Source organism: Culex quinquefasciatus, chromosome 2, assembly GCF_015732765.1.
Source record: "Culex quinquefasciatus strain JHB chromosome 2, VPISU_Cqui_1.0_pri_paternal, whole genome shotgun sequence".
NCBI lineage: Eukaryota > Metazoa > Arthropoda > Insecta > Diptera > Culicidae > Culex > Culex quinquefasciatus.
Window position 1 is genome coordinate 142,233,368 of NC_051862.1, and position 27,906 is coordinate 142,261,273.

Here is a 27,906-nt window from a genome sequence, read left to right on the forward strand (position 1 = left end):
TCTGAAGTTTTTTTTTTGAGTTCCAATAAACCGAATTTCCAGTTTTTGCTATCTGGGTGTTTTTGAAACCGCCTTGAGTCAGGGGTATTAAAAAATACCCAAAAAGCAAAAACTGAAAATTTGGTTTATCGGACCTTTTCAAAAAAAAAAAAAACTTCAGGTTTGTTTTGTGTTAAACAAAATATTTCTCTCAAAATTTCACAGAATGAATACGTCCGAGAATACGTCTGGAGTTTTTTTTTTTTTTAATGGTCCAATAAACCAAATTTTTAGTTTTTGCTTTTTGTATGTTTTTAAATATCCCTGACCCAAGGTGGTTTCAAATATACCCAAAAAGCAAAAACTGGAAATTTGGTTTATTGGACCTTTTCAAAAAAAAACTCCATACGTTTAAATTTGGCGAAAAGTCGTAAACAAAAGTAGTTATTCTAAACAAAATCTGACAACACTGTTAACCAACAACATTGCCAGTAGCAGTAGTAGTAGTAGTGGGAGAGCGAGCATAAAAATTTACACACAAGAGCAGAAAGGCTGCTGAGAAAAAAAGAAAGAAAAAAAATTAAAAGATGGAAGAGAATTTCGCTCGGTCTCGGACGACGATGAAAATGTTGTGTGTTTAGCGTTGATTCCCACAAAGGCCAGCCACCAGACCAAGACCCAACTCGGGGAACGAATCGAAAAAAAAGTGTGTGTTGTGGTGAAAAATTGACGATTGATTGTGCTTTTCGCGTTAGCATTAAACGGCGGAACCCGTCGCGACTCGCAAAGTGGCCACAGTGCGCCGGAAGTGGCCCTCGGGGAGTGCCTCCCTAGACCAGCAGCAACAGCAAGGAGTGTGTGTGTGCGTGCGTGTGTCACTGTCTGAGCTGAGCTCTTCTCGGGATACATTTTGGTTTTCTTTCTGGTCGGTTCCGAGATCTGTGGACGGGGGCAAGTTCCGCGGCATCGAATCCGTGGATCCGTACCAGACCGAGGTCAGTGGCCAGGACGGGCCATCTTTTTCGAGAAAGGAGCAGCAGGAAAAAAAGCAGGAGGAGTGCTGCGCAGTGAAGAAGAAGGCGAAAATATCTGTGTGTAGTGTTTTGGGTTTGTGACCAGGTCGGGGCAGATCCTCTCCTGTCCGGGGAAGGTGGCCAGGCCAGACCAGCTGGAGGCAATCAGCTGCTGAAAATCTGCTGGTGGAAGATATTTATTGTGCGAGTGCGAAATGGTGATTCAAGTTGGCTGCTCCAGCAGCTAGGGAAGAGGAGCACACAAGAAGAAGCAAGAACCTGCTGCCACGGAGGGGGGAGACATCCAAGAGTTGTGAGGGGGGACCAGTGAGAACGAGTGAGTGAGTGAGTGCGTGCGTGTGTGTGCGCACACAGACACACTCACACCTTTCTTGTCCGTGTGTGCCCACAGGGGGGCGCACAGTGATGGAAAATTGGAGGAACCGATCTCCATTGTCCGGTAGTGTTGCCGCCGTCGTTCCGGAACCGGAACGCAACCAGTAGCCGCAGCAGATCTCTCCGCACATCGGCAGCAGGCAGTCCCCTGGACACGACGACGGCAGCAGCCCCGCGGGATCTTGGAGCGGCCACTGCTGCTGCCTGCCTGCCCTGTTTTGCCCTTTAATATGTTCGCTGGCGGCCAACACGTATCGATTACGGATGCGACAGATTACGACTTCGAGAAGGCGGAAAATGCAGCCAAATGGAAAGGTGTTTTCGTAACATCGCTGAGAAAGGTGAGGAGAGGGATGCTGTACAGCAGCCGCATAAAAGTCGATATCGTTGTCGTCGTCGTCGTCGTTGTCGGGAGAACACTCCCCCACCCCAGCTCACCCAGCTGCGGGCCGCGAAATATTGATTTGTGTGCCAAGTCGTCGTCGTCGCCGTCATCTTAGGGGTACCTTCCATTGGGTTGTGTTGGGTCATTTGCCACCACCTTCCTTAAAAACAATGGGAAATTTGTTTTGACTCATTATATTCAAACCCAACCACGGTACATGATTCATGAAGTTTGGTGTTTTTGTTTTGCTATGTGCAATCAATTGTTGTGAATACGACCACAATTTGCTTGGGAACGCGCATTTGGTGGTTATCGTGTGCACTGCCGTTTGAACTAGAAGCACTATCTTGAAAGATTGATATTGGAGATTTTTAATTTCTTGGTAGCAAAAGGAGCCTACTTAAAGTGTGCTCGTGAACATATGATTTGCGTTGTAATTCTTTCCCGTTAAAAATTTAGCTTAGCATGAAGCAGTGCAACAACACTGATTTGGTTTTTTTTTTTCGAAAAAAGAACTGTGACCAAGCTGCATTGTTCAGAAGTGTGTGCAGAACTTGATTACTCATTTTGTGCATGTGTTGTTAAAGATGATTCTATTCCCCAGAATGATCGATTCGTCAGAATAAATCATTTTCAAGAATAATCTTCCAAAAATGTTTGTTGTTGTTTTAAATTATAATGAGAATTATGAAATTCATAGCAATTCATCCTTCGTTTTCATATAATTTGAAGATGGAATGTTTTGAATGTATCAAGATAGTTGGTATGTTTAGTTCATCCAGAAATAATCTAAATTTAATTATTGATTTGGAATCCGCTAGATTTCCTTCAAAATATTATATATTTTGGGTACTTAAATTTTTTGCATGAATTGCTGTAGTTAAAATCATTATAGGCTGAAAAAATTCAAATCGAACGGTGAAAAAATGGTGCCATTTCGATTTGTATGAAGGAAGCTAAAAGCATTTGAGCATTTCTCACCTGTCTGGAGCAACATTTTTTTTTACTTCGGTACATACCAAATGTTGCACCTCCCTGAACTCTGGTACAAAATATGCCTTTTTAATATGCTCTTCTAAAACAGTGTATCTCAACCGGTGAGCAATTCTCCTCTGGGCGGAATTTGGCCATTCTAGGAGGGAATGAGGGTTCAATAGAAATTCAATGTCTTAAATCATTATCTGAATCATTTTTGCCACTTTCAGTTTCTTTGATTTGTTTTTTTTCCAAAAAATAATTATTAAAGCTTCAATTTCTGTGAATTTTGAGATTTCTTGAAACATTTTTTTTTAATATTTCTGAGGTATTTGTATTTTTGTATTGATACCAATTTTTTTGTGACAGATTTTTTTTGCTGGTTTCAGTGGCCCTGGGCCTTGTAAAGTCAAGGGGCATGATTTAATCCTAGTGCATTAGTTAAAATTTGGGTAAACATTCTTTTTTATAAGCACACCATTTCATGCTACGAGAACTCGCTTTGCCGCAGCCCCAGGGCTTAAGCGTCGACCGATAAGCTGTCTTCGTGAACTAGGTAGTTCTCCGATAGTGAAAATATCACAATTGCACAAGAAACCGCTGCTTCTGTGACTTTTTCACTATCACAATGTGGGATTTAGGTTGGGTCTTCAGGATAGTACAATTGATTTGTTGCTTAGCATTAGCATTTAAAATAAATCTGTATCCTTTCCAAATCTATTTGATGTTAAAGTTAGTTGCTATTGTTAAGTAAGAGTAATGCTGTCAATAAACTTTGATTGTTGTAGAATACTAGGCATTCTTTTATGTCAAATTGTCCATAGAGTCTCGATCAATCAATAATGTTGTGATATCGGACAAAATTCGTTGATCTGTTGAACTAACGGTTTTCGGATTATGGTTGTATTGACCATTGTTGCGAATCGAGGAACTACGGATCTTTTGACGTAAATGGTAATTTCTTTTTCAAATCGCGATTTCTATCCTATTTGTATATCAGTTCACAAATTTTTATTGTTTTTTGATAGAAGTAGTACTGCAACAGTTAAAGGAACGTTTAGTTTTGAACATTAAGTTTAGAGGATTTTAGATTAAAATTTAGATTTTCAATCCAAAGTAGTTAGCAAATGAATATTTGGACTTATATGAATAATTGAACATTTTGGACTTATGAATAACACACAACTGTGCATTTATTCTAGAGTCAGATCCATACAGCGTCAGTGTTTATTTGGTCGAAGTGTACTAATTCATTGGCAGATCTGATTCTAGTTGTAATGTACGACAAGACTACTGACGGACGTGACAGGACGCGGGCCCAGTTTAGAGGTTTCAACATCAACGATGTGCGGCTGGACCACCCTCCCAAAAAAAAAAAAAAAGATTTTTTTGCTGGTTTCAGTGAGATTTTCGTACACTTTTCAACAAGATTTTTTTTAAATAATTTGTATTGAAAAAAAAAGAAATTGAAAAAAGTTTTTTTGCGCCAACCTAGCTATTGCGAGCAGTATGCTCGGCTAGAGTACTGTCAACTAAGCTTAGCTAACTTAGCTAATTGGAAGTTGAAAAAAAGTATTTCAAATATTATTTAAGTTTGTTTGAGTTCTTCACATTTTTGAGAGTAATCTGTCTTCTACCGCAGATAATTATTAATTTTATTTAATATTTGTAGGGGAAGGTGGGGCAAGACGACTATATGGGGCAAGAGGAACAATCGCTCGTACGGCCGTAATTTTTACAATTTTGATTATTTCCAGTATGAGGAATTGTTGCTAGCAATGCAATTAGCTGATTCTACTACCACATAACCGCCAAAACGACGTAAGCGCCATGGGGCATAAGATTTAATGAAGTTTATTTCAAAACCTTTGTTTTCTTATAATATTTGGAAAGTACAAAATAAGGCTTAGGGTTCGTTTTAAGGCTCATTTTTTATAATGCTATTTTTCCTAGATCAGTAGTGTCTCTACCAATGACATGCACCTATTACAAAGTATGATTTAACTTTTGGTTATTTTTGATGAGAGCTTTTAAAAGATCTTTTTCAGGTGGGGCAAGTGGCAAGTGGGCATATGGATTTTTAGTATGGAAAAAAATACGAATTGCTGCAGCAACATAGGGGAACGGCATCTAATTCCAGCGTGCCTCTAATGTTGGCAGGTCAGAACTTTGACATTCAATTAAAGCTAATTAAAAGCGTTTTCAACTGAAATCGAGTGATAAATAGCTCAATGAGAAGCGAGCAAGTCAGTTTCTATCAAAAGTTTTGCAAAATTAGTTGTTTAAATAGTGAAAATCAGCAAATTGGATGGAATTAGGAGCGAGTGCTTAACCTGCCAAACATACGAGAATTTCCCCTATTTTATTGGGATATAAAGACATGAAAGTACTTAAAAACTGATAAAAAATTGTTTAAAAAATTGTCCATACAAAATATAGGGACCATTCATAAACCACGTGGACACTTTTTTGGGAATCTGTTACCCCCCCCCCCCCTCCCCCCTCGTGGACAACTGTCCATACAAAAAAAAACTTTTTTGTATGGATCGTGGACAATCGCCATACCCCCCCCTCCCCCCCCTAAAGTGTCCACGTGGTTTATGGATGGTCCCATAGTGATATTATGAAAATTTACTATTCATCATCTAAGTAATGTTTTTTTTCGTAAAAACGATAATTTTTTTAGTAAAATATTATTATTTAATCTAAAAATGGAAGAAACCTTTCAAATACATTCTAATCTGATGTATCTAAGTGATAACAGTTCAATTGTTAGCAGATTAACATGTTTTTTCATGCAATGTTCGTCTTGCCCCACTAGTTGAGTAGAACGTACGGAAAATCAAAAAATTTAAAATCAATTTTTTACATTAAAAATAGGATTTTTTAAAAACTTGTTCTAACAAAGTCTAAGTCAAGACCTAGACTATGATGATTATAATAAAATCCGACAAATTTTTTAACTTTTTAATTTGTTATAACGAGCATTTCCTTAGCTTGTTACACTTGCCCCACTTTCCCATACATTTTTTAAAATTGTATTTTTTTTATTGTAATTTGAAGGAAAAGAAGCCTAGAATAGTGGTTTTTCTTACTCAAGAAAAATTGAACCAAAAAAGTAACATAAAAATAAAAAAATAAATTTAAATTACGAGCCATAGTTTCAACATTTTAATGAAAAAAGTGTTTTAAACTGCATTAAAAATATCTAAGTATTGACGAAAATTTTATTTATTGCGAAAAATAATTTTTTTTGTGGTGCTGTACATTGGGATTCCATTAAAATTGAAAACATTTTTAAACAAGCCCAAACATGCTAAATATGTTTATCAATGCTGAAAAATACATTTTAGATTGTTTTCAGTTGGTATTTTTTTTGCCCCCAGATTTTTTATACCAATTTTGAGGGGGCATAAACTTTGAAAAATATTTGCAACGGCCTAATGATTACTTTCAAAAATGTGTTTATTTGACCCCAAAAACTAAATTATAATTACATGAACGTTTTCAAAATATTTAATAAGATATAAAAAAGCAAACAAACAAATCGACGCTGTCTTGTCGTACGTCGCTTTTCGACGTTCCGAGAAAAACGCGTTTTAATGTTTGACCTTGAATAAACAAAAACGAGAGCACGCTGTTTAAACAATAACAAACACGTTTTGTTTGGTTGACCATTCTGTGCATTGCCCCGAAGTTTGGTTAAATTTGGTGGCCGGAGTCCCGAAACATAATTGAAAATGTTTACGGTAGTCGAGCTCCTTCATGTGTCAAACGCGTTCTGACCTGAAATCCCTTTGGCCAATTGTCGCACTTACATCAATTTTCAAGGTGTGTCAAGATAGCACGACAAGATTGGGACTTCTTTTATATGAAATGTGAAATGTATACTTAATAGTTTAATATTTAGTGATCAAGCAAGTTTCTATCAAATGTTTTCCATAAAATAAAATGTTTAGGAACTAAAAATCGATGAATTTGATAAAAATAGTTGTACAAATCAGGTCAACCAAATGAGCTTCATCACTAACATTTCCCCCTCTTTTCTTCCTTCCCTCCGCGCAGGTCCTAGAGCAGCTGCATCCCTCGTTGCAAGCACGCGAGGATGCGTTGCTCTACGTCGAAAGCTTGTGCTTGCGCCTGTTGGCGATGCTGTGCGCCAAACCGCCCCCGCACACGGTTCAGGTATGTCTGCGAGTTGAAGCACTTGAAGCAAGATTTCGAATGATCTACTGGTTTGTTTTCTTACTTTCTTCACTTGCACAGGATGTCGAAGATCGGATTGGTCGCACCTTTCCCACCCCGATCGACAAGTGGGCCCTGGGCGAGGCGCGCGACATTATCGACAAATCCAAAAAGAAGAAACCGGTGCTTCCGGTTGACCGTGTGCACACCCTGCTGCAAAAGGTAAGCCGAGCATGTGATCTTAAAAAAAAAACAAAGTCTTACTGTTGCTTATTTTTAGGAGGTGCTGCAGTACAAGATCGACAGTTCGGTTTCGTTGTTCCTGGTCGCGGTGCTGGAGTACATTTCGGCGGACATTCTGAAGCTGGCGGGCAACTATGTGAAGAACATTCGCCACATCGAGATATCCCGCGAGGACATCGAGGTCGCCATGTGCGCTGACAAGGTTTGCCATTCGTTCTTTTCTTACAAAAATTCTTTCGGGTCACCTCTTCGAACGCCGCAAAGGGTGATCAGTTTAAATTTAAGCTAAGTGTTCAGTGCATTATAGTTTCCAATTTGCATTTTTCTTTCTTAAAAAACACGTTATGATTTTATTACAGTTTGGCTCTTTTTACCATCGGATATTTTATAATGAGTCAATGATGAGCGACATATTGTAAATAGTATTTGCTATGCGTTGCAAGATTTTGTTGAAATAGTAATTTTTAATTCATGAAAACATAGAATAGATGAGTCAAAAGATTTGTCTTTTAGAATGCATATTAAATTTTACTTTTAAAAAATAGAAATACGAATCTGTAGTCAGACTATTGAGTACATTTAACGTTATTGCCAAATTGTTTCTCATCATTCCATTATCAAATAAGTTGTTCATTATTCAGCAAAATATTTTACATTATATTTCTTTAACCTTGAACAACATTCCTAGAGTTTTCAAGCTGAACAAACTCAATGAATGTTACTAGTATATAAAAATGAAGCAAAAATCCGATACTGGCCAAAACCAAAGAAACATTGTTTATCAAATATAATATAACGGTGTAATAACTATCAGCGCTTTCTGTTCGTTGTATTTTGCGTTCTCGCTTTCTCATTTGTACAAACCTAGACTCGTTTTGGGTTCGTATTACTTGGTATATTTTTTTGGTTGACCATCTCACTCGACACACTTGTAACCGAATAAGCTTTGATTTCCAATTAACATGCGTTGCAAAAATTTAATTTATGTTCTTTCATGCTGTCCCAAACAAACAAACAAAAAACAATCAAAACAAATAAAATCTTATTTCGAAACCACAATAACCAAAACACCGCAGGTGGTACGTAAATTTAATTTATCTTAAACATTATTTTTCTTCTATCAAAGTAACGAAAAGTCCTCCCATACGTTTCTTGAAGCGTTCAAATTATTCCAAATTCTATCTCTCTCTCTCTCTCTTTCTCAATCTTCTACACCTATGTTCAACGACTTTTGGTTAGCAATCTGTAACGTTTTCAAACGATCCAACCTTTAGTTAAATGTTTTGGTTTGTTTCCCACCCAACTTCCTGCCTCTCACTCTCTTTCACTCCGATAGATTTCAGTGTTTTGGTTTCCCGTATCGTTGAATTAGTGTGTCTGTTTCCCGTATTCTTCCAACCCTCGAAATGTACCGATAATTTGTGTCTTATTGAGCCTTTGTTTCATATATTACTGTTTTACTCATTGGTTTTATTCTTTTAAAATTTTGCTGAGTTCTCTGTACTTTCGAATTAAGTTTCACAGTCACTAGCAGGTGAAATGTAACAATTTAACATGAAGCAAACGAATCGTGTCAGGCAAAACAAAACAAAAGCAAAGCGGAGCTCACCTTACCAGTTTCAATCGACCTTTGGCTATCTCTCTGAGCTTCGATTACTACCCTTTGGTTTTGCTTCTTTTTTATATTCGCTGTTATTACTTCTTCGTTTTTCGGTTGTTCTACGTGCGTGTGTGTATGTCTCACCACCTTCATTTTCCAGTATATCTTTGTGACACGTTTTAAACTGCATCGAGAAACCTAGGCAGCGAATCTATTCTCGTTCTTGAAGAGTTGTGGCAAAAAAAAAAAAATTAAGTTGCACTCTTGTACTGCCCATGTTCGCATAAATGTCCCATATGCAAAAACAGCAAGCTGAGAAAAACGCATTTAAAGTTTTGTCCCATACATAAGGCTACGTGTTAAGTTTTCGCGAAAAAACTGGATTTCCTCCTGATTTCTAGAACAAAGTACTGGATGTTATAGGCTCTTTTGAAAGAGCACACGATTTTGAACCAAACTGCATCAAAAACTCGAAATCGATGAAAATGCATATGGGACATTTATGCGATCAGGGGCAGTGTATACATTCCAGCAGGTTGCACTCTCTCCTCCCAACTAAACGTTTAAGCGAAGCTGAGAAAAGAGTGTTAGGCTTAGCCTAGAGAGAAAGAAGGAGAGTTACTAACTTGTGATATTGTCAAAGAGGAGGAATAGATTGGCTCTCCGCAAGCGCAAGAATAGGTTTCGCTCAGGTTTCAATGTTTTGCATGTTGTTGTGCAACGTTAATTGTTCGAAAACGCATGAATTATATGATTGTGACTAACGCATGGTGCTCATTTATTTGTGAGGGGTTGTTCGATACTTGGTTTGATTGAAGCATTCGATTCGAAATAATTTTACTCGGTCAGTTTTGATACATCTATTTAATTCTCAAAGTTGATTTAAAATATGTTTAATTATGATTTTCTGTGAGGATTCTAACATTTTCATTAAAAAAATATTTCAGAGATCGTTTCATAAATTATACTAAAATACTGAATCAGTGCTACTGATATCTCAGTATATGGTTGCTGTATAACTCAACGAATCAGTCTTCAAAAAACTGTTTAAGATGGTACACATTTAATTTAAAGTTTTTTGTCCCTCGGCTCTAGTCAATGTCGAGGGGGTAGTAAAAAATAGGAAAAAAAATAATTTCAAATTTCAAGCCTGATCTTTAATGTTTTGAAACCAAATAAATGCTTTATGCATCATTAAAATGTTTACATGCCACTATTAAAAATTGGCAAAATTTAAATGAATTCACAAAAAATACTAAAATTTAACTTACTTTTCCTGTATTTAATTCTTGAACGGTGAAAAAGACTTCTTTTCTGTACCAAAAACAACAAAATCGAATAGTAAAAATTTTCCAAATAAATAAATGCGAAAAACTTCTACTTTTCAGCACTAAAATGAATGCTGAGAAATTTCTTCAAACCCGATTTAATCCCACCAGGGGTGAGATAGAGCCTTTCTTACTAAAGAATATAACTTCTTTCAATCCATAACATCGACTATAACGTCAGCACAAAAGAAAGTGACATGATACAAAAAATCTTATGATGAAAGCAAGGTATTATTAAAGTTGTGTTTTCCAAAAGAAATTGAAAACGCAATTTTCACCAAAAGAATATTTTTAATGGTACATATTCTTAATCAAACAATCGTTTATGACAAACGCGAGCATAGCAAGCTTCCCATGCGCCAGTGATGACGCACACCGCGGTTTTGGTGTTCTAGTTTTGGTACGAGCCCATAAACCAAACAAAGCAGGCGCAAAGCAAAACCGAGGTACAAGTAGCAAATGAACTCAAAGAACTCAGTATTAATTTTGTGAGTGCCATTTGAGTGGTTTGACAGGTGTCAAATCGGGACTTAGCATTTTTTTTTATTTAAATTTGCTTCCGATTGCGCGAAACGTCATAACCCGAGTTTTTTTCCGTAACGTCATGATTCGAAATCCGGACACTTAGTACCATATTATTTATGTTATGGCTGGCAAAAAATCATGTAATAAGTTGGAAATGAAGAAATATCATCAGGATGTAGTATTAACAGTCAGTTTTAAGAGAATGCATGCAAAATATGTCTTTTCAAACAATTTTTATCAGAATTTGAAATTTACAATGACTTGTTGTGCTTCGAACCCCGGACACTGGTAAAAGCTGATTCGAAATCCGGACACTTTTGCTTCGAATTCCGGACACTCGTTTTTGCTAATGAATCGCACATATTTGGACTAAAATGTTAGTGAATGGAATTCTTTAGGTCTCAAATAAGCTGTTAACGTCAAAACAATCGATATTTTATATAAAAAATTGCTAGAATTTAAGGAAATCAAAACCATAAATTTCTACTTTGCCTTCCCGGTGCTTCGGACGTCTATGAAATATTCCACGTGAAATGTTTCGCATTTTTGGTAATCTTATAATTTTATTTTATTGTTTTGACATTAACTACAGCGTTCAAACAAACTTTAAATGAAAGTTGATGTTAAAATTCATCAAATAAAACAGTTTTGACATTCATAATGCGAACTTATACCCAAATAATTGTTAAAACAAGTTGAAGTGTCCGGGTTTCGAAGCGTCCGGGAATTTTCGTGGCCGTGCTCTAGGCCGTGTCCTTGTCCGGACTCCTTTCCGTGTTCGTGCTCGTGCTTCTGGCCGTTTTCGTGTCCCTGGCCGTGTTTGTGTCCATGCGAAACGGAACAACCGGAACAAAATTAAAATTTTAAATGCTATGTCCCGGAACTGACACTTGTCAAAAAAGTTCATTCGGTTGTTTACCTTTGAGGGTAAGTTCCGAGCTTTTCTCCTTTAATAGCGCGAATCCAATGAACTCTGTTCAATAAACTTACGAAATCACGACACAATGATGCCTACTTAATGACGATTTTAGGAGCACACGGGAAACACATTGTTTGTAGCCGGATGAATGTCCTATGTTACAAAAGTTGTTGCATAAACATTGGACAGTTATGCAAAAACGGACAGGGCAAAAGAAACCGAAAAGCTACGATATCTTACCTGTTGTAGGTAACATCGCTACATAAGCTACTACAAACGAGTATATCTCGAGCCACAAAATATATGCGCCAGCATTCTCGCGCCAGTATTTGAAGCTCAACTTGACGACTTGGCGACGATGCGTCGATAATCGATGCAGTGTGATTTTTAAGCGATTTTTCCGATTAAAATTCATGCTGAATCGTAATATTTACGAAGATGAAAATGACGTCCAGCCATAAGCGGTGTATGCACATCGGAAGGAACCGGTCAAGAAAAATTTCAAATGGGCAGCAGCAGCAGCGAAAGCAAGCCAGAGAGGGTGAAGAAAAGCCCCAAGAAAACGCTCCCTCTCCTTTGTTCTGCTGTTCGTAAAGCTGTTTCTTGACCCCTTTCCTTCCGATCTCCATACTAGCCTAGGGTATTTTAACCATTAGTGGACCCCCTAGTAGAGCCGAAGCACATTTTTCACAAATTTTCAATATTTTAAGCACTTTTTCATAACCCTTTGAACAAAATAATGGAATCTGGAGTGTTTTGAACAATTTTGATTATTTGTTTCATCAGTTTTTTGTTTTTGAGCAGAAAAATAGCCATTTGAAAAAAAAGTTTTTTTTGCCTGTTATGGACCCCCTTTTCCTATACTGCAAACTGTTATTTTTATACCAAATTTAACGGATATTTGATGTTTTGATGCATGGTGTAGGTCTAATGATAGATATAATGAATAAAATATGGATTTTGCTCACTTTTCATTATAAACAAATATGTTTTGTTAACAAATTTGGCTTTAAACAACAAAAAACCTAACAGACATTTAAAAACATTTATTTCCGAAAAAGATCAGAGAAAACGTTTCAAAAACCACTATAAACATAAAAATAATTAAAAAAAGTAATCTTGATGCAAATTTTTCCATATTAATTACATAAATGGTTGACCGAAACTAAATAATAGATTTGTTTACAGTTGCTGATAAAATCACGCATGTTTATTTTAAAAAAATGTGTTGTTATTGATTTATTATTATAAAATATCATTTCAAACTGCATTTATGATGCTTCAGTTAAGTACAATCAACTATAGTTTTGATTAATTATAAATTTTTACGGCTTCAGCATTTTTGGTACTTTTAACATGAAAACAGCTATATTTATACTCATAATTGAAAAAATATGCGTTTAGGTTGATAACAACAAGCATTTATTGTATGTTTTAGAGAAAATTTTGCTTGAATACACAGTTTTCTTCATTTTTGGAGGTTAAATTAACAGGGGTCCACTTTTGGAAAAGTTTGGATTTCGTTGTCCTATATTGGACCCCCCTAATTTTTGCTCCAAAATGGCAGTTCTTCGCTTTATTTTAGTAAATATCCTTAAACTTACATTATTTCGACTTGCTGAAGTTAAATAATCAGTCAAAAAATGATTGGATGGTTACTTCAATCATAAAATATAAATGCAGTTTTGTTGTGAAAATGCTAGTGGCCATGGCTGATTTCAGATGTCGAACTCAAAACACTTATTTTGGCGAAAAGGACAATTCAATGTCAGTCAAAATTGTTTCAAATGATGCTGAACATGCCAAATAAAAGATTTGTATACAACAACACGCTTGAAATTGTGATTTTATTGAATTTTTCATCAAAAACCCTTCAGAGGGTCCACTAAAGGAAAGGGGTCCACTAATGGATAACGTACCCTATAAAGTAAAACCTATCGAGAAATTAAAAAGAGAGAAGTGAGCCGGTAACATGGAGTGAAACTTTCGCAGCTGTCATGGTAAACTTCACAGCAGCTTGGCAGAAAGTTTAACTCCATGTTGCACTTTTAATTTCTCGATACCTTTCTTTAGTAAGAAAGGCAAAAAGTAAATCGTTCTAAAAATTGATTGGGATTGCCGATAGATGTCAAATTTGTTTCAGATGCTCACTCATGGTCTATACTATGAATGTAGGAAGAAATTTCGAATAAAACTAGAAACGAAAAATGTTGGCAAAGGGCACCATGTGGGCTTTTACCTTTTTTAGGGATTTTTTTTTCTTATGGTAGGTTAATCAAACGGCTCTATTTCCAGAACCATATCATCAATCTGGATGAAATTTTTTTAACTCCAGAACCATATTATCAATCTGGATATTTCGAAATTTGAGCGGCAACTCGCCCAGGTTCAGAACACTAGCTTTCATCTGCATTCAGAATAATCAAAATCGGATTCAGGGGAGCTGAGAACGACGCGACACAAAATTTGGCAACATTTTACCACACACGAGCATCACTCGATCTCCACGGAATTTATTTTCTCAAAATTCGAGGGTTGGAGATAGACGAGTTCTGTCAAGATGAATCGATAGAGCGTCGAAAATCAATGCAGTGTGATTTTTTAAGCGATTTTTCCGATAAATATTCATGCTGAATCGTCATATTTACGAACATGAAAATGACGTCCAGCCATAAAGTAAAACCTATACCGTCAGTGGGGTCTGGGGGGTGAGATTGGGTCGAAGTGATTTTTTACGGATTTCACCATTTCTCAGATTCTTCTCAATTAAACTCAATTCTGTTAAAAGGGTTGTGTAGGGGACATCTTAAGATGACTTCGCTGAAAAAATCTTGTTCCTAGAGCAAATCCTGTTATTTTGACAGCTGTCTAAAGTTGAGGTACGTTTTTGGCCAAAAATGACCTCTTGAAAAATCATTTTTCTAAAAATTTTGTTGGGATTGCTCAAAAACTACCCAAATGTTTGAAAATCTCCACTTCAAACATTGTAGCATGTCAATACGATTCCCTCGAACAAGAAACACTGTTGGATGACTTGTTTTTACCATATCGTTGCATTTGAGCATCATTTTAGTTTCATTTGACCCAATGTCACCCCCTGTAAGGGGTGAGATTGGGTCAATTTTCAAACTATTTGCATTTAAGGTAGTGTTCATCAAAATCCACCATATTTTGGGAAAATGTTAGTAAACTATCTAAGAACAAATCTACGTTGGAAGATTTTCGATGTTATTTAATTTTTTTTTTTGTTATTAAGTAATTACGAGAGGTGTATCGTTTTTTGACCCATAGTCACCCCCACTGACGGTACCTTTCTTTAGTAAGAAAGGCAAAAGGTGAAAAACAAACAAAAACTAGAAAGCCAGTAGTAGAGTAAGTCAAACATTGTCAGAAACATACATAAACTTAACTTGCTAAATGCAAATAAAAATATTAAAAATGAAACAAAAAAGCAATGTTTTTCGATTGATCGATATTTTTGTATTTTTTTTTTCTCGCACCTTTTTTACCTTCATTGATCGGAAGGCACGCCGCCGGTTGAGTTCGTCGAGGTTGTTGTGTTGGGACCATCCATCAACTACACTAATTCTTTTTTTTGATAATTAAAATTTTATTTTAAGGTTCTCGAAAAAATACACCGTGCCCGAACTTTTTTTTATTGCTCAATGTCAATTCAGTCAGTCCGATTAGTCAGAATTATAAGACATGGGCGAACAAGGACAACTGTTTAAGCCAGGTTCTTGCACCATATTTTAATATTTTTGGTTGATTATTTTCTAATTGAAAGCTTTTAAATGCTTCAAAAGCTGCTGTCCTTATTCAGACTGTAGTCCCGATTCGCCCCAGTTGACGGTGATTCAACATCGGATCGGAAGATACCTAACCAGTAATTCAATCAAACCGCAGTATTTATTCCCTACCAAAGCTCTAGAATGTAGTGTTGCGTATTTTAACATAAAATAGATATCGTTCCGTAGGATTTATATGGGAGGGTGTATCATATCTTGGATTGCCCCATGTTGTTTAAAGTGTTCTTCTTACGCTAAATTCATTCGGGACCCCGGACGTACAAGACTTCAAGTGCAACGCGGAATCTCAAATGAATTTGCCCTTAAACCATGATCCACCGAGTCTAGTTCGCCTGAATCCGGTGGTGATTCGCCCTTCGAGCATGTTTCCACACAATCTCAAAAAAGTATCTCCTGTAAAAGTACCTCGCAAAACGAATCCACCACGCCTCGCACGAACGGCTTAACCGGATTGTGTTCATCCCCCGCACACAGGTACTCATGGACATGTTCTACCAAGGGGACAGCTCGAGCTCGATGGCCCCCAGTCCGCTGCCGCCCACGCCTCGTACCAGTCTCAGCTACGAGGAGGTCGTCAAGGAGCTCATCCACGACGAGAAGCAGTACCAGCGCGATCTGCACATGATCATCCGGGTGTTCCGCGAGGAGCTGGTCAAGATCGTCCGAGATCCCAAGGTAACAAATCTGGACCTGGGTTTTCCTTTTGTACACTAACAGCTTGCTTCCCTGTTGTAGGAACTGGACTCGATTTTCTCCAACATAATGGATATCTACGAGGTATCCGTGACGCTGCTCGGTTCGCTCGAGGATGTCATCGAAATGTCGCAGGAGCAAACTCCTCCGTGCATCGGTAGCTGTTTCGAAGGTATGTGTCCCGTGTTGGGTATGAGGGGATTCAATTTTAAAGGTATTCTGTTTTTAAATTGCAGAACTAGCGGAAGCGGCCGAATTTGACGTGTACGCAAAATACGCGAAAGATATCACATCGGTTCAGGCGAAGGAAGCCTTAGCAAATTTATTGGCGAGGCCGGAGGTTTGTTTTTTCTTGCAGAGAATTGCAAGTACAATGAATAAAGTTTTTGTTTTTCTTTATTGCAGGCGAATTCGCTCATGTCGGCCGGTCACGGTTTCAGGGAAGCGGTTAAGTTCTATCTACCAAAACTACTTTTAGGGCCCATTGGGCATGCACAGTTGTATTTAGATTATATTAAAATTTTACTACAGCTTAGTCCCTTGAAGGAGGACAAAGAGAGCTTCGAGCAAGTGCAGGGTTTGCTGAAACCGCTGCAGTGCGAGCTGCAAAGTATATCGTCGTTGCTGCCCAAGTGAGTGTTCCGTTCCGTTTACTTAATGTGAGTTGCTTCAACAGTTTCTTTCCTTTTTCGCAGGGAATATTTTGCCAGGGTAAACAGTCGAGCCCGGAGGCAGTCGGCGATCGAAAAGACCCGCGATCTGCAAAACAGCGTAGAACACTGGGACAAGGACGTGGGCCAGTGCTGCAACGAGTTCATCCGGGAGGATACGCTGGCGAAGCTGAGCTCCGGAAAGCGCCAAACCGAACGGAAAGTGTTTCTGTTCGACGGGCTGCTGGTGCTGTGCAAAACCCGGCGGCAAATCGTCCCCGGTAACAACTACGACTACCGATTAAAGGAACGTTTCTTCATGCGCAAGGTGGAAATCATCGATCGGTCCGACACGGACGAGTTGAAGTACGCGTTCGAAATCTCGCCACGGGAACCGACCAGCGTCGTGCTGATCGCCAAAAACGCCCAGCACAAAAACGACTGGATGGCCGATCTGGTGATGCTCAACACCAAATCCATGCTGGAGCGCATTCTAGACAGTATTCTACTAGACATCGAGAAGAAACACCCACTGAAGCTACCTACTCCGGAAATTTACGCGTTTGCCGTGCCCGATTCGCCCTCCAACATTGTGCTGGAGGAGCGCGAAGGCACCGGAGTCCCACTCATCAAAGGCGCAACCCTGACCAAGCTGATCGAGCGGCTAACCTACCACATCTACGCCGACCCGATGTTTGTGCGCACCTTCCTCACTACGTACCGGTCGTTCTGTTCGCCCCGGGAACTGCTGCGGCTGCTCGTGGAGCGGTTCGACATTCCGGATCCGACGCTGGTGTACGACAGCGCCGCCGACAAGGACATCGGCTCCGACCTGGACAAGTTTCACAAAAACTCCCAACGGGAGGACTGGAAGCGCTACAAGAAGGAGTACGTCCAGCCGGTTCAGTTCCGGGTGCTGAACGTGCTGCGACACTGGGTCGACCACCACTTTTACGACTTCGAGCGGGATTCGGAGCTGCTGGACGAGCTGCTGCGGTTCCTGGAGACCGTGCGGGGCAAATCCATGCGGAAGTGGGTGGACTCGGTGTTGAAGATTGTGCAGAGAAAGGTGAGTGTATTCTTGGGTTAGTTTTCAAAAGGTCCTAAGCGCCATTTGTAAACAAAGCGGCAGCCGAAGCTGCTTCATAACTTGGTGGCAAAACTTTTGAACCATATGGTTTAAAAGATGCTGGTTTTGGTCTCCTAAAACATATCAAAAAATCTCTAGAATAACAAAATTTTAGAATTTTTTTGATCAATTTGGTGTTTTTGGCAAAGGTATTAGGTATTGATGATATTTATTCTAAAAAAATGTACACGGAAAAAACGATTTTTTAATTTACTTTGTTAAATATCATCTTGAATAAATTGAATTACTTGAATAAATATCATCAATACCTACAACTTTGCCAAAGACACCAAATTGATCAGAAAATTTCTTCTAAAATAACAATTTTGTGCTTCCAAAATTATATGAGGACTTGTATGGGTGAACCAATAATGGCACAAACTGGCTTTTTTGGTCTTAGGGAAACTTCGCTAGCTGAGAAGGCTAGCCGCGGTTTAGTATTTCCAATTTTGTGAAAAAGTTGCCAGTTGTCTCGAAATTTTAAAAATAGTTCAAGCTGCCAAAATGCTTATCTGCCCTTTTCTCGTGTTGCTCCAGAAATCATCTGTCAAGGTGACAAATATCAGTTGGCTGAGAATTCAGTAAAATCTAAATTACTGAATCGTTTACTGAAATTTCAGTAGATAAAAATTCAGTAAAACTTTTCTGAATTTCAGTAAAAAAAATTTGGTGTGTGGTTTTTATTTCAGCTCTTTTTGCATATGGGACATTTATGGAGACCAAAGTATGGCCCGCGAGTTGATTTATTGTGGCCCGCGGACCCGTTTTAAAAAATCATTTTAAAATGACCCTTTGACGCATCTGTAAGTGATTTTATAATTAAAAAAAAAATAAGGACAAGTTTTTTTTTTTGCTTTTTTGTGAACCTCTTAAGTCACAGAGAACATATGTAAATCTAGGCTCGAATACTGTTGCACTTAAAAATGCATATTTACATATTTACATATTTACAATTTTGCATCTAAGAAAATAGAGTGTGCAGGATACGCTTGGCGGCGCCACCGTTGCGGCTGAAAATACTTGAATTAACAATGTTGAATGGCTTAGAATTTTCCAAAGAAATTAAATTAAAAAACCACCCTTTTTCGCAAATTGTGAAATTTATATGCAGCAGATTTTTAAGCATTACTTTTGTTGTGCTTTAGTAAATCTTACAAATTTTGATATGGACTTATGGGATTCCAAGACGAATCGAATGAGGCCTATACGGTCAAAATCGGTTCAGCTAGTGACGAGATATTTCAGTGACATTGATTTGGCACACATGTCTACATACAGCCAAACACACAGACATTTGTTCAGCTGGAGATTCTGAGTCGATATGTAAAAATAAAGTTAGGTCTAGGAGATCTAATTAAAAAGTTAATTTTTGAGTGATTTTATAGCCTTTCCTCAGTAAGGTGAGGAAGGCAAAAATAGATCAAAATAAATCAATTAAAATTTTGATAAAAAAATAAACATACCTGAATTTCCGAAAAACTTCAACCAATAGATGATTTTTTCAGTTTTGATTGATTTAAAAAAAAAAATCAAAAAAAAATTCAAAGAAAAAAATCTATTTAGTCGTGTGAAGTTCGTGGGGGAGATCGAAGGGCGGATCGACGAGAGAAACCGCGAGAAAGTAGTGAAAGTTTCTTGAATTTATTGATAGAAGGCTTCGCGTTGTCGTATATATGTTGAATTTCATTTCGTTTTGAAAGCCCTTCCCATAGCATCGTTGCTCGGATGGCACGCCGACGGTAAGGAGTAAAAAATTACGGGATTGAGTTTATAATTAAGTCCTTCTCATAACGTCAAAGATCGGAAAGCAACGATTATGTTTCACTTTCTGGTCATATTATCTACCAATAATGAATCGTTGATTGGAAGGTACGCCACCGGTTTAGTTCGTTTATGTTATTGTTTTAATTTCATTACAATCGATTACGTAGTGTCCTCGTTTCTTTTAGTTCAAATTTGTTGTGAATACATGAAAACACTACCTCGCCACGTGTTATGTGCCGTATGCAAGGATTTTAGGTAGGCTATGATTTTGGGCCACGTGGTTGGCTCGATGCACGCGCCTTGATGCGAACTGATGTTTTTAGTTAAAGTCATCATAGTAGCAATGAAATTTCCCCTCTCTGGCAGTGGTTGCAATAAAAATAAAAATCATCCAGTTTTCCTCTCCGGTGGGCCCTTAAAAACGTATTCAAAATCAGTTCGTTGACAGCTACCAACCAGTCAACATCGTTGAGTAATCGCTCTCGGGCTTGTTTACTTTCAAAATCGTCGATCGTAAATCGCGGGTCGTAATCTCGCGCGGTTTCCCTACCGAATATGGGAAAAAAGAAACCAAAGCCCCCACCGGATGGTGTTCCGGGTGTGAAAAAGACGACTCAGCATACGTTCGATCGGCGGGACTACGGTCCGAAGCTGAAAACTAACCCAACTTTGGACACCGAAGTGAAAAAACTCGCAGCAGCTGGTCACGGCTATTCACTCCGGCGAAGGGCGTCTTACTCGGATTTGACCACCACGCAAAACGAAAATACCTGGGCCGGCGCGTCCACCCAGCCAATCCCACTTTCCAACGGGTTTGACCCTCTCCAGTCGATGGAAGACGATGAGTTCAGCAGCATCAGTGGTGACAGTATCCCGGGAGTTGTTAACATCCGCGTCACGAAAACTGCTAAAACCCGATGCCCCCCAATAACGGTGCGGAATAAGTCGGCGATCGAAATCAACAAGCTGATTTCACGTCTTGGAGGTGGCGGAGGCAGCTACAGCCTACGCAATTTTGAGAAAGCTGTCCAGATCAAGGTAAAGTGCGCGGAACTCCACCAGAAAATTACCACCGAACTGAAGCAGAGCAATGCGGAGTTTTTCACCCACGCTAGGCCGGAGGACGCGATGGTGAAAATTGTCCTCTCGGGTCTTCCCTTATTCGAAGTCGATGATCTGATCGAAGAACTGGAAAAGAACGACATCTTCCCGCGGGATGTCAAAGTGCTTTTCAAATCGGATGATGGAAATCGAGCGCTTTACCTTCTCAACTTTGCGAAGGGTTCGGTAAAGCTGACTCAACTGCGCGAAGTGAAGTGCATCATGAACGTTGTGGTCTGGTGGCGATTCTACACCCGGAAAACGGAAGTGATGCAATGTTTCCGCTGCCAAGGGTTCGGCCATGGCAGCCGTTACTGCAACATGGCGCCACGCTGTGTTAAGTGTGGAGACACACATGGATCAAACGAATGCCAGCTCCCAACGAAGGCCGAACTAGAGAAGGCTCCGGAGGACGTCCGCCAGAAGATCAGATGTGCCAACTGTAAACTCAACCACACGGCCAACTTCAAGGACTGCTCCGCTCGCAAAGACTATCTCAAGCACCAGGAGAAGAAAAACCTCGCAAAGCACCCCGCAGGCTGAGAAAGTATCACCTTCGCCACGAAAGTTCACCTCGAACGTGGTGGCACCTGGACTGTCTTTCGCAAACATCGCTGCTGGTCCGAGCACTGGAGCTCGCGGATCGGCTGAACAAAAGAGGGCTCTCAGGATGATTTGTTTACAGTAACCGAGTTTTTGGGCTTGGCGAGGGAAATGTACGCTCGGCTCAGCAAGTGTACGACAAGAGAGGAACAGTTCTTCGCTCTACACGAGCTTATGGTGAAGTACATTTACGTTCACTAGCTTGAACAAACTAAAAATTTTGAACTGGAACGGACGATCCGTTCCGAAGAAGGCACTTGAACTCTCTGAGTTCATTGTGTCGCAGAAAATTGATGTTGCCGTTATTACTGAAACGTGGCTCCAGGAAAACGTTTCGTTCTTCATCGATGGCTACTCAGTTGTACGACTGGATCGATCATCGGAAATTGCCGAAAGAGGAGGCGGAGTTGCTGTTCTGGTCAAAGGGGAATTGACTTCAAGCCGATGGACGATCTACGGACGAAGGTGATTGAAGCTGTTGGCGTTCGGGTTCAAACAATGGGCGTTCCAATCAACATAATTGCTGCTTACTTCCCGGGAGGACGCAGCAAAGCAGATCGAATCAACTTCAAACGAGACATCGGGTCCCTGACGAGGCAAAGTGAAGCTTACTTCATCGTGGGGATCTCAACTCACGCCATAGGATGTGGAACTGCTCGCGGGCGAACCAGACTGGAAACATTCTGATGAACCTGTTTCGCACATCTGACTTCTTCATCCATGCACCCACAACGCCGACGTACATCCCGCGTGGTCGTGCACGCCCATCGATCATCGATCTGGTTCTGTCCAATAATCGGGTCAACATGTCAGTTCCAAAAACTCACCAAGAGCTTTCGTCAGATCACTTGCCCGTGACATTTGAGATCGACTGCAACATCCAGGTGGAGTCACAAGCAAAACGAATTCGCTGCTACGACCGAGCAAACTGGGTCCGATTCCAGCGGGAAGTTGGCGGAAAGCTGGACGGAATGGCTGAGGCGCTAAACAGCATCCAGTCAACAGCCGAAATTGACGCCTCTATTCGCCTATTCACGACTGCTGTGCTGGAAGCTGAAGACGTTGCAGTCCCCTGGGTGGAGCACAATCCGCAGAAAGTGGTCCTACCGGATGGGATTAAGCTATTGATTACACTGCGGAACACCCGCCGAAGGCAGTTCATCCGTTCGCGAGATCCTGTTCTGGGCCTGATCGTCGAAACGCTGAACCAACGGATCCAAAAGAGTGCAGCGAACTGAAGTACAAAAATTTCGGCGATACGGTCCGCGATATCGCCAATGGCCAAAAAGTTCTGGAAAATCTCCAAGCTCGTACGGAACAAAGTTAAACACAATCCTCCTTTTCGTATTGATGATGGCCTGGTCATCTCCCCCGCGGAGAAAGCCAGAGTGCTTGCTGAATGTTTCGCAAGGGCACACGACAACACCCTGCCGGGAGACCCTTCCGTGCACGATGAGGTAGCGCGTTCGATGTCGCTGGTGACAGAGGCGAACGAAAGCAACGACGACTGGTCCACATACACAAAGCCAAGTGAGATCAAAGCTATCTTCCGGAAGCTGAAAAACAGGAAAGCACCAGGTCAAGACGGTCTGCGGAACATAACGCTGAAGCACCTTCCACGAAAAGGACTAATCTACCTCACAAAAATCTACAATGCCTGCCTGAAGCTGACCTACTTTCCTGCTGCGTGGAAACACGCGTTGGTGGTAGCTGTACCAAAGCCGAATAAGGACATCACGCAACCCGGAAACTATCGTCCCATAAGCCTGCTGAGTACGCTCAGTAAGGTCCTGGAACGGATAATACTCGCACGAATGAACCGACACTTGGACAACAACCGCATCGTCCCCGACGAGCAATTCGGATTCAGGCGAGCGCATTCGACGAACCACCAGCTCGTGAGGATCGCGCAAGCAGTCAAGAAAGGATTTGCCTCGAAGAAATCTACGGGCATGCTGATGCTGGACGTAGAGAAAGCTTATGACACGGTGTGGCAGGAAGCTATTGTCCACAAGCTGGTAGTAGCCAACTTCCCACTGTATCTTGTCAAAATGTTGCACTCCTTCCTGAAGGGCAGAAGTTTTCAAGTGAACGTCAACGGTGCAATGTCGGCCATCCACGGAATACCTTGTGGCGTGCCCCAAGGCTCGGTTCTAAGCCCAACGCTGTACAACATCTTCACTGCTGATGTACTGATGATTGACGGAGTGTCGTATGCGTTCTTTGCTGACGATACTGGCTTCTTTGCAACAGACAACGATCCGAAAATCGTCACAATCAAACTTCAAGCTGCTCAGAACCGTCTGGAGGAGTTTCAAAAAAAGTGGAGGATTAAAATCAACCCTTCCAAGACGCAAGCCATCTACTTTACGCGCCGAAGAGCGCCCAAGTACCTCCCGAGTTCCAAGGTTAAAGTCTGTGGATTGGAGGTGGACTGGTCCAAAGAGGCCAAGTATCTAGGCTTTGTCCTAGACACCGGGCTTCGCTACGACAAGCACATCGACCAGACGCTCAAAAAGTGCAAAAACCTGACGAAGGCTCTCTACTCGCTGGTGAACCGACGCTCTCGATTACAACTCCACAACAAGCTGTTGCTCTACAAGTGCGTTTTCCGTGCAGTACTGACGTACGGATCTCCAATGTGGAAAACTTGCGCAGCTACCCACCGCAAAAAGCTTCAAAGGATGCAGAACAAATTGCTGAAGATGATCCACAACCTCAATCCGTGGCACCCCACCGATGATCTCCACCAGCTTGCCGAACTGGAGACGATCGACCAGTTTATCGATCGCCTGTTCCAGAAGTTCCGGACCAGCTGCCAGATGTCGGACAACCCACTGATAGAAGCCATCCTTCCCCTGTAATGGAGCAGAACTCGACCCCACCACTCTTCTGTGATATTAGTTTTAAGGAACCCCAAGTTACGATCTCACTAGGTTTTTTTGGCCAAATTTTCCCTAGTTTTTGACTATTTGCATTTAAAGAACCTTCTGTTACCAAGCGGTAAATGAAAAAGAAATAGTTGCAAGGAACACCATATCTCTATGAACCAGCCAATCACACAAGATGTAAAATTGTTATTTCGGTAAATAAAATGAATTGAATTGAATTGAAATTAAAAACGTATTCCAACGTGCAGTTTTAGTATTAACTCATCAAAATTTCCATTTTATGAAGAGTAACTATTTTAAAAATTTACTCGCATTATCGTATTAACAGTAAAAATATACTGATAAGTCCAGCCCATAGCAATACTGCACGGTTGGCACGCATTCGATTAAAAAACTTTTTAAATAATCAAAGCTGCCAAAGATTTTTAAAATTTCAACCGATAAACAAATTTCTTATGGTCGCATAACCTACCACAGTGGCTCCTGACCTCATACTAACCCCTCAAAACTCATGTGATACTTTGTCGGAGACGCAGCCGATTTAGCGGTCCCATCACTCAAGTATCGGACTAACATTCCCATCCACTTCCCCGTGTCTTACCACTGGTCGTGGCCGGCGTCGGTATTGATCAGCATGATAGGGACCTTTGAAAATTGCGAAGGGGTGATGATTGGTTCCTTCTTTTCATCTGTGGTCCACGGAGCATGTGGAGGTTCTGGTCAATAACGAAGTAGCATCTACAGGGTAGACACCAACGCTATTTTTTATTTATTTTTTTTTTCAAAAAAATAAACTCATTAGGCCCGCAAGCTTATGTGAGCTTCAAATTCGGCCCGGCATTCAAAAACTTTGAGCACCCCTGTAACTAGAGTGTAAAAAAAATTTTTTTGGCGGGCATTCAAGGGCGTACTGATCCCAATTTTTTTTTCGAAAAATCGGCGTTTCGGGCGTCGCAAGGTGGGACGCATATCTTTTTAGCTGAGGCCAATTAAAAAAAGTGCCAAACTATGAATAAAGCATATCGATTTGTTAAACTCTTCCATCGGGCTCAACGGCAATACATCCAAGGTCATCGGTTCAACGAGTTTCCCTAGAAAAAAGCATAAAATTTTCCTTAGCCTTTAAAAAGGGGAACCACACTAAAACTCCATCTTAGACCTTTTCAAAATCCGTTTCCACCCTAATGGCCAGTTCAGTCAAACAAGTGATTCCCAATTCGGCAATTCGAACGGCTGATTGTTTAACAAAACCTCACCCTTCCTATTCCGCAGAACGAAAGCGAGGACAACCATCGGCAGATAACGTTCGCGTTCGGGCACAGCCCGCCGGCGATCGAGCACCACCTGCCGCTGAGCAGCGAGCACGAGTTCAATCTGCTGACGCTGCACCCGCTCGAGCTGGCCCGCCAGTTGACGCTGCTGGAGTTTGAAATGTATAAAAATGTACGTACGACTTTTTCGTGGGAATTTTTCTGTATTAATTTTTGTTTTTTTTTTTTTTTTTGCAGGTGAAGCCATCGGAACTGGTTGGTTCGGTGTGGACCGGAAAAAATAAAGAAACTACTAGTCCTAATTTATTAAAAATAATACACCACACTACAAATGTAAGTTTTATAGGGATTCTGTTAAAGTCACTTTGGTTTATTTTGTTTTACGTAATTGCAGTTTACCCGCTGGATCGAGAAGTCGATCCTGGAGGCGGAGAACTTCGAGGAGCGTGTGGCGATGGCATCGCGTGCAATAGAGGTGATGATGGTGCTGCAGGATTTGAACAACTTCAACGGCGTCCTGTCGATCGTGTCCGCGTTCCAGGGTGCGGCCGTGCACCGGCTCAAGCTGACGCTGGAGGAGATCTCGAAGAGCTACCAGAAGGTGCTGGCCGAGTGCGGCGAGCTGAACAATTCGCACTACCGAAAGTACCAGGAGAAGCTGCGTTCAATAAATCCACCCTGTGTGCCATTTTTTGGAATGTATTTAACCAATATTTTACATATAGAGGAAGGGAATCCAGATATTTTACCAAATACGGAACTAATAAACTTCTCTAAGAGAAGGCGTGTAGCTGAAATCACCGGTGAAATACAGCAATATCAAAATCAACCCTACTGCTTAAAAATTGATCCTATCATGAGGGTGAGTTTGTTGCTGATTGCTTCGTTTGAATGAAATTTTTTAATGTGCTTTTTTCGAAACTTGCAGCATTTTCTAGAGAATTTAGATCCTTTTAAAGGAATGAGCGTTACGGAGATCTCAAACTACGTTTACGAGGAGAGTAAGCGAATAGAGCCGAAAAATTGTCGTCAGCCGCTCAAATTCGTAAGTTTCCATTCGGCAAACATATCAAAATCAACTCTACAACTTTTCTTTTTCCCAACAGCCCCGCAAATGGCCCGACATTCCGTTAAAGTCCCCGGGCATTAAGCCGTCGTCGCGGCGCAACAACAGCTCCGCCAACTCGTCGATGACGCTAACCGGAACGTTACCGTTCAGCAAGACCTCGCTGCTGAACAACAACGACACCGGCGGGGAGCAGTCACCGCCGGCCAACTCATCGTCGTCTTCCGTGCACGACTACTCGATATTTGCCCCCGTCAATATCCACTCGTCGTCGTCAACGTCCACCAGTTCATCACAGTACTACCAGCATCACCACCAGCAACAGCAGCATCATTCGTTCTACCAGCAGCATCACAGCATCACGCAGGGTTACAACAGCTGTAGGAAGGCCACTTCCTCCTCGGCAACATCGCCACCGTCGCAGGGTTACAGCTTCTCGCAGTCGGTGGTCAATCTGGCGTCGGCCTCGGACCAGCAGATGGCGCCGGAGATTCCCCGACGGTCCGACAGTATTATCCTAACCCACGCGCCGTACAATCTGAACAACAGCAGTCTGTCCGAGTCGAGTGGAAATCCGTGCGGCAGCGGTGGCGGAAGTGGCAAGCTCGTGCCCAGTCCACGCAATCCGTACTCGTCGATGAGTGCGCTGTCCTCGTCCTCGTCCGGTATCAGCGTTTCCTCCTACTTTGGCATTCTGAGCGCATCGAGCAGTGATGGTAACAGCAACAATAATCATTCTACCGCTACTAGCTTTAAACTTACGCCAATGCTTAGTCAGCCCCCCAAAGTAGTAAGCAATACGCAGCATGCTGAAGACACTCCCAATTCGATTCTTTCAGCGTCTGGTCTGGGAGCCGGAGGCGGAGGCGGAGGCATGGCCAGCAGCTCAGCTGCAACGAACGCCACCAGTATAGTGTCGCTAAGCGACGGCCCAACGGCACCGCTTCCCCCCTTGTCGTCCGTTCCACCTCCCAACAACAACAACAACAACCCAACCGGGTCCGGCAACTCGTCCTCAGTTTCGTCGTCGGCCTCGGCCAGCTCGTCGTCGACCGTGGTGGTGTCCTCGACGGCGTACGGTGCCGGAACGCAATCCAATCTACCACCACCACCACCAACGCCGTCGTCCGCGGCGTCCGGCGTTGGTGACATTCCACCTGCGATAAGTCCCCGTACTGACAAGCCGGCACATCCGCCTGCGCCGCCACCGTTGCGCAACAATGGCGGCGGCGGCGGCACCGAGTTTTGCTACAACATGTCGTCCTCGTCGTCGTCGTTCGGACTACCCAACTGTACATCACCGCATGCAACTAGTAGTAGTAGTAGTAGTAGCTTTAGGAATAATTCAACCAACCCCTTAAAGTGAGTATATTTCTTATTC

At 41.2% G+C, this 27,906-nt stretch overlaps 1 protein-coding gene across 1 annotated transcript; it reads left to right on the top strand.

The window, feature by feature from the left end:
- Window positions 1-516: 516 nt before the first annotated feature.
- LOC6037095 (protein son of sevenless) lies at window positions 517-27,906 on the top strand. The gene is made up of 15 exons (XM_038252833.1): window positions 517-1,729; window positions 6,814-6,933; window positions 7,015-7,155; window positions 7,214-7,378; window positions 15,832-16,032; window positions 16,093-16,222; window positions 16,287-16,390; window positions 16,456-16,682; window positions 16,746-17,769; window positions 25,461-25,631; window positions 25,697-25,792; window positions 25,854-26,321; window positions 26,388-26,504; window positions 26,566-27,241; window positions 27,365-27,906. Exons 1-15 carry the CDS (start codon window positions 1,619-1,621, stop codon window positions 27,889-27,891), a joined length of 4,278 nt encoding a protein of 1,425 aa, XP_038108761.1. The 5' UTR covers window positions 517-1,618; the 3' UTR covers window positions 27,892-27,906.

Bases quoted from the DNA above. Each gene is read 5' to 3' on its own strand.
- LOC6037095 (XM_038252833.1), top strand. From the start codon at position 1,619: ATGTTCGCTGGCGGCCAACACGTATCGATTACGGATGCGACAGATTAC. The intron at 25,793-25,853 runs GTAAGTTTTATA...ACGTAATTGCAG, and splicing joins TAATACACCACACTACAAAT to TTTACCCGCTGGATCGAGAA. The intron at 27,242-27,364 runs GTAACAGCAACA...CGATTCTTTCAG, and splicing joins GAGCGCATCGAGCAGTGATG to CGTCTGGTCTGGGAGCCGGA.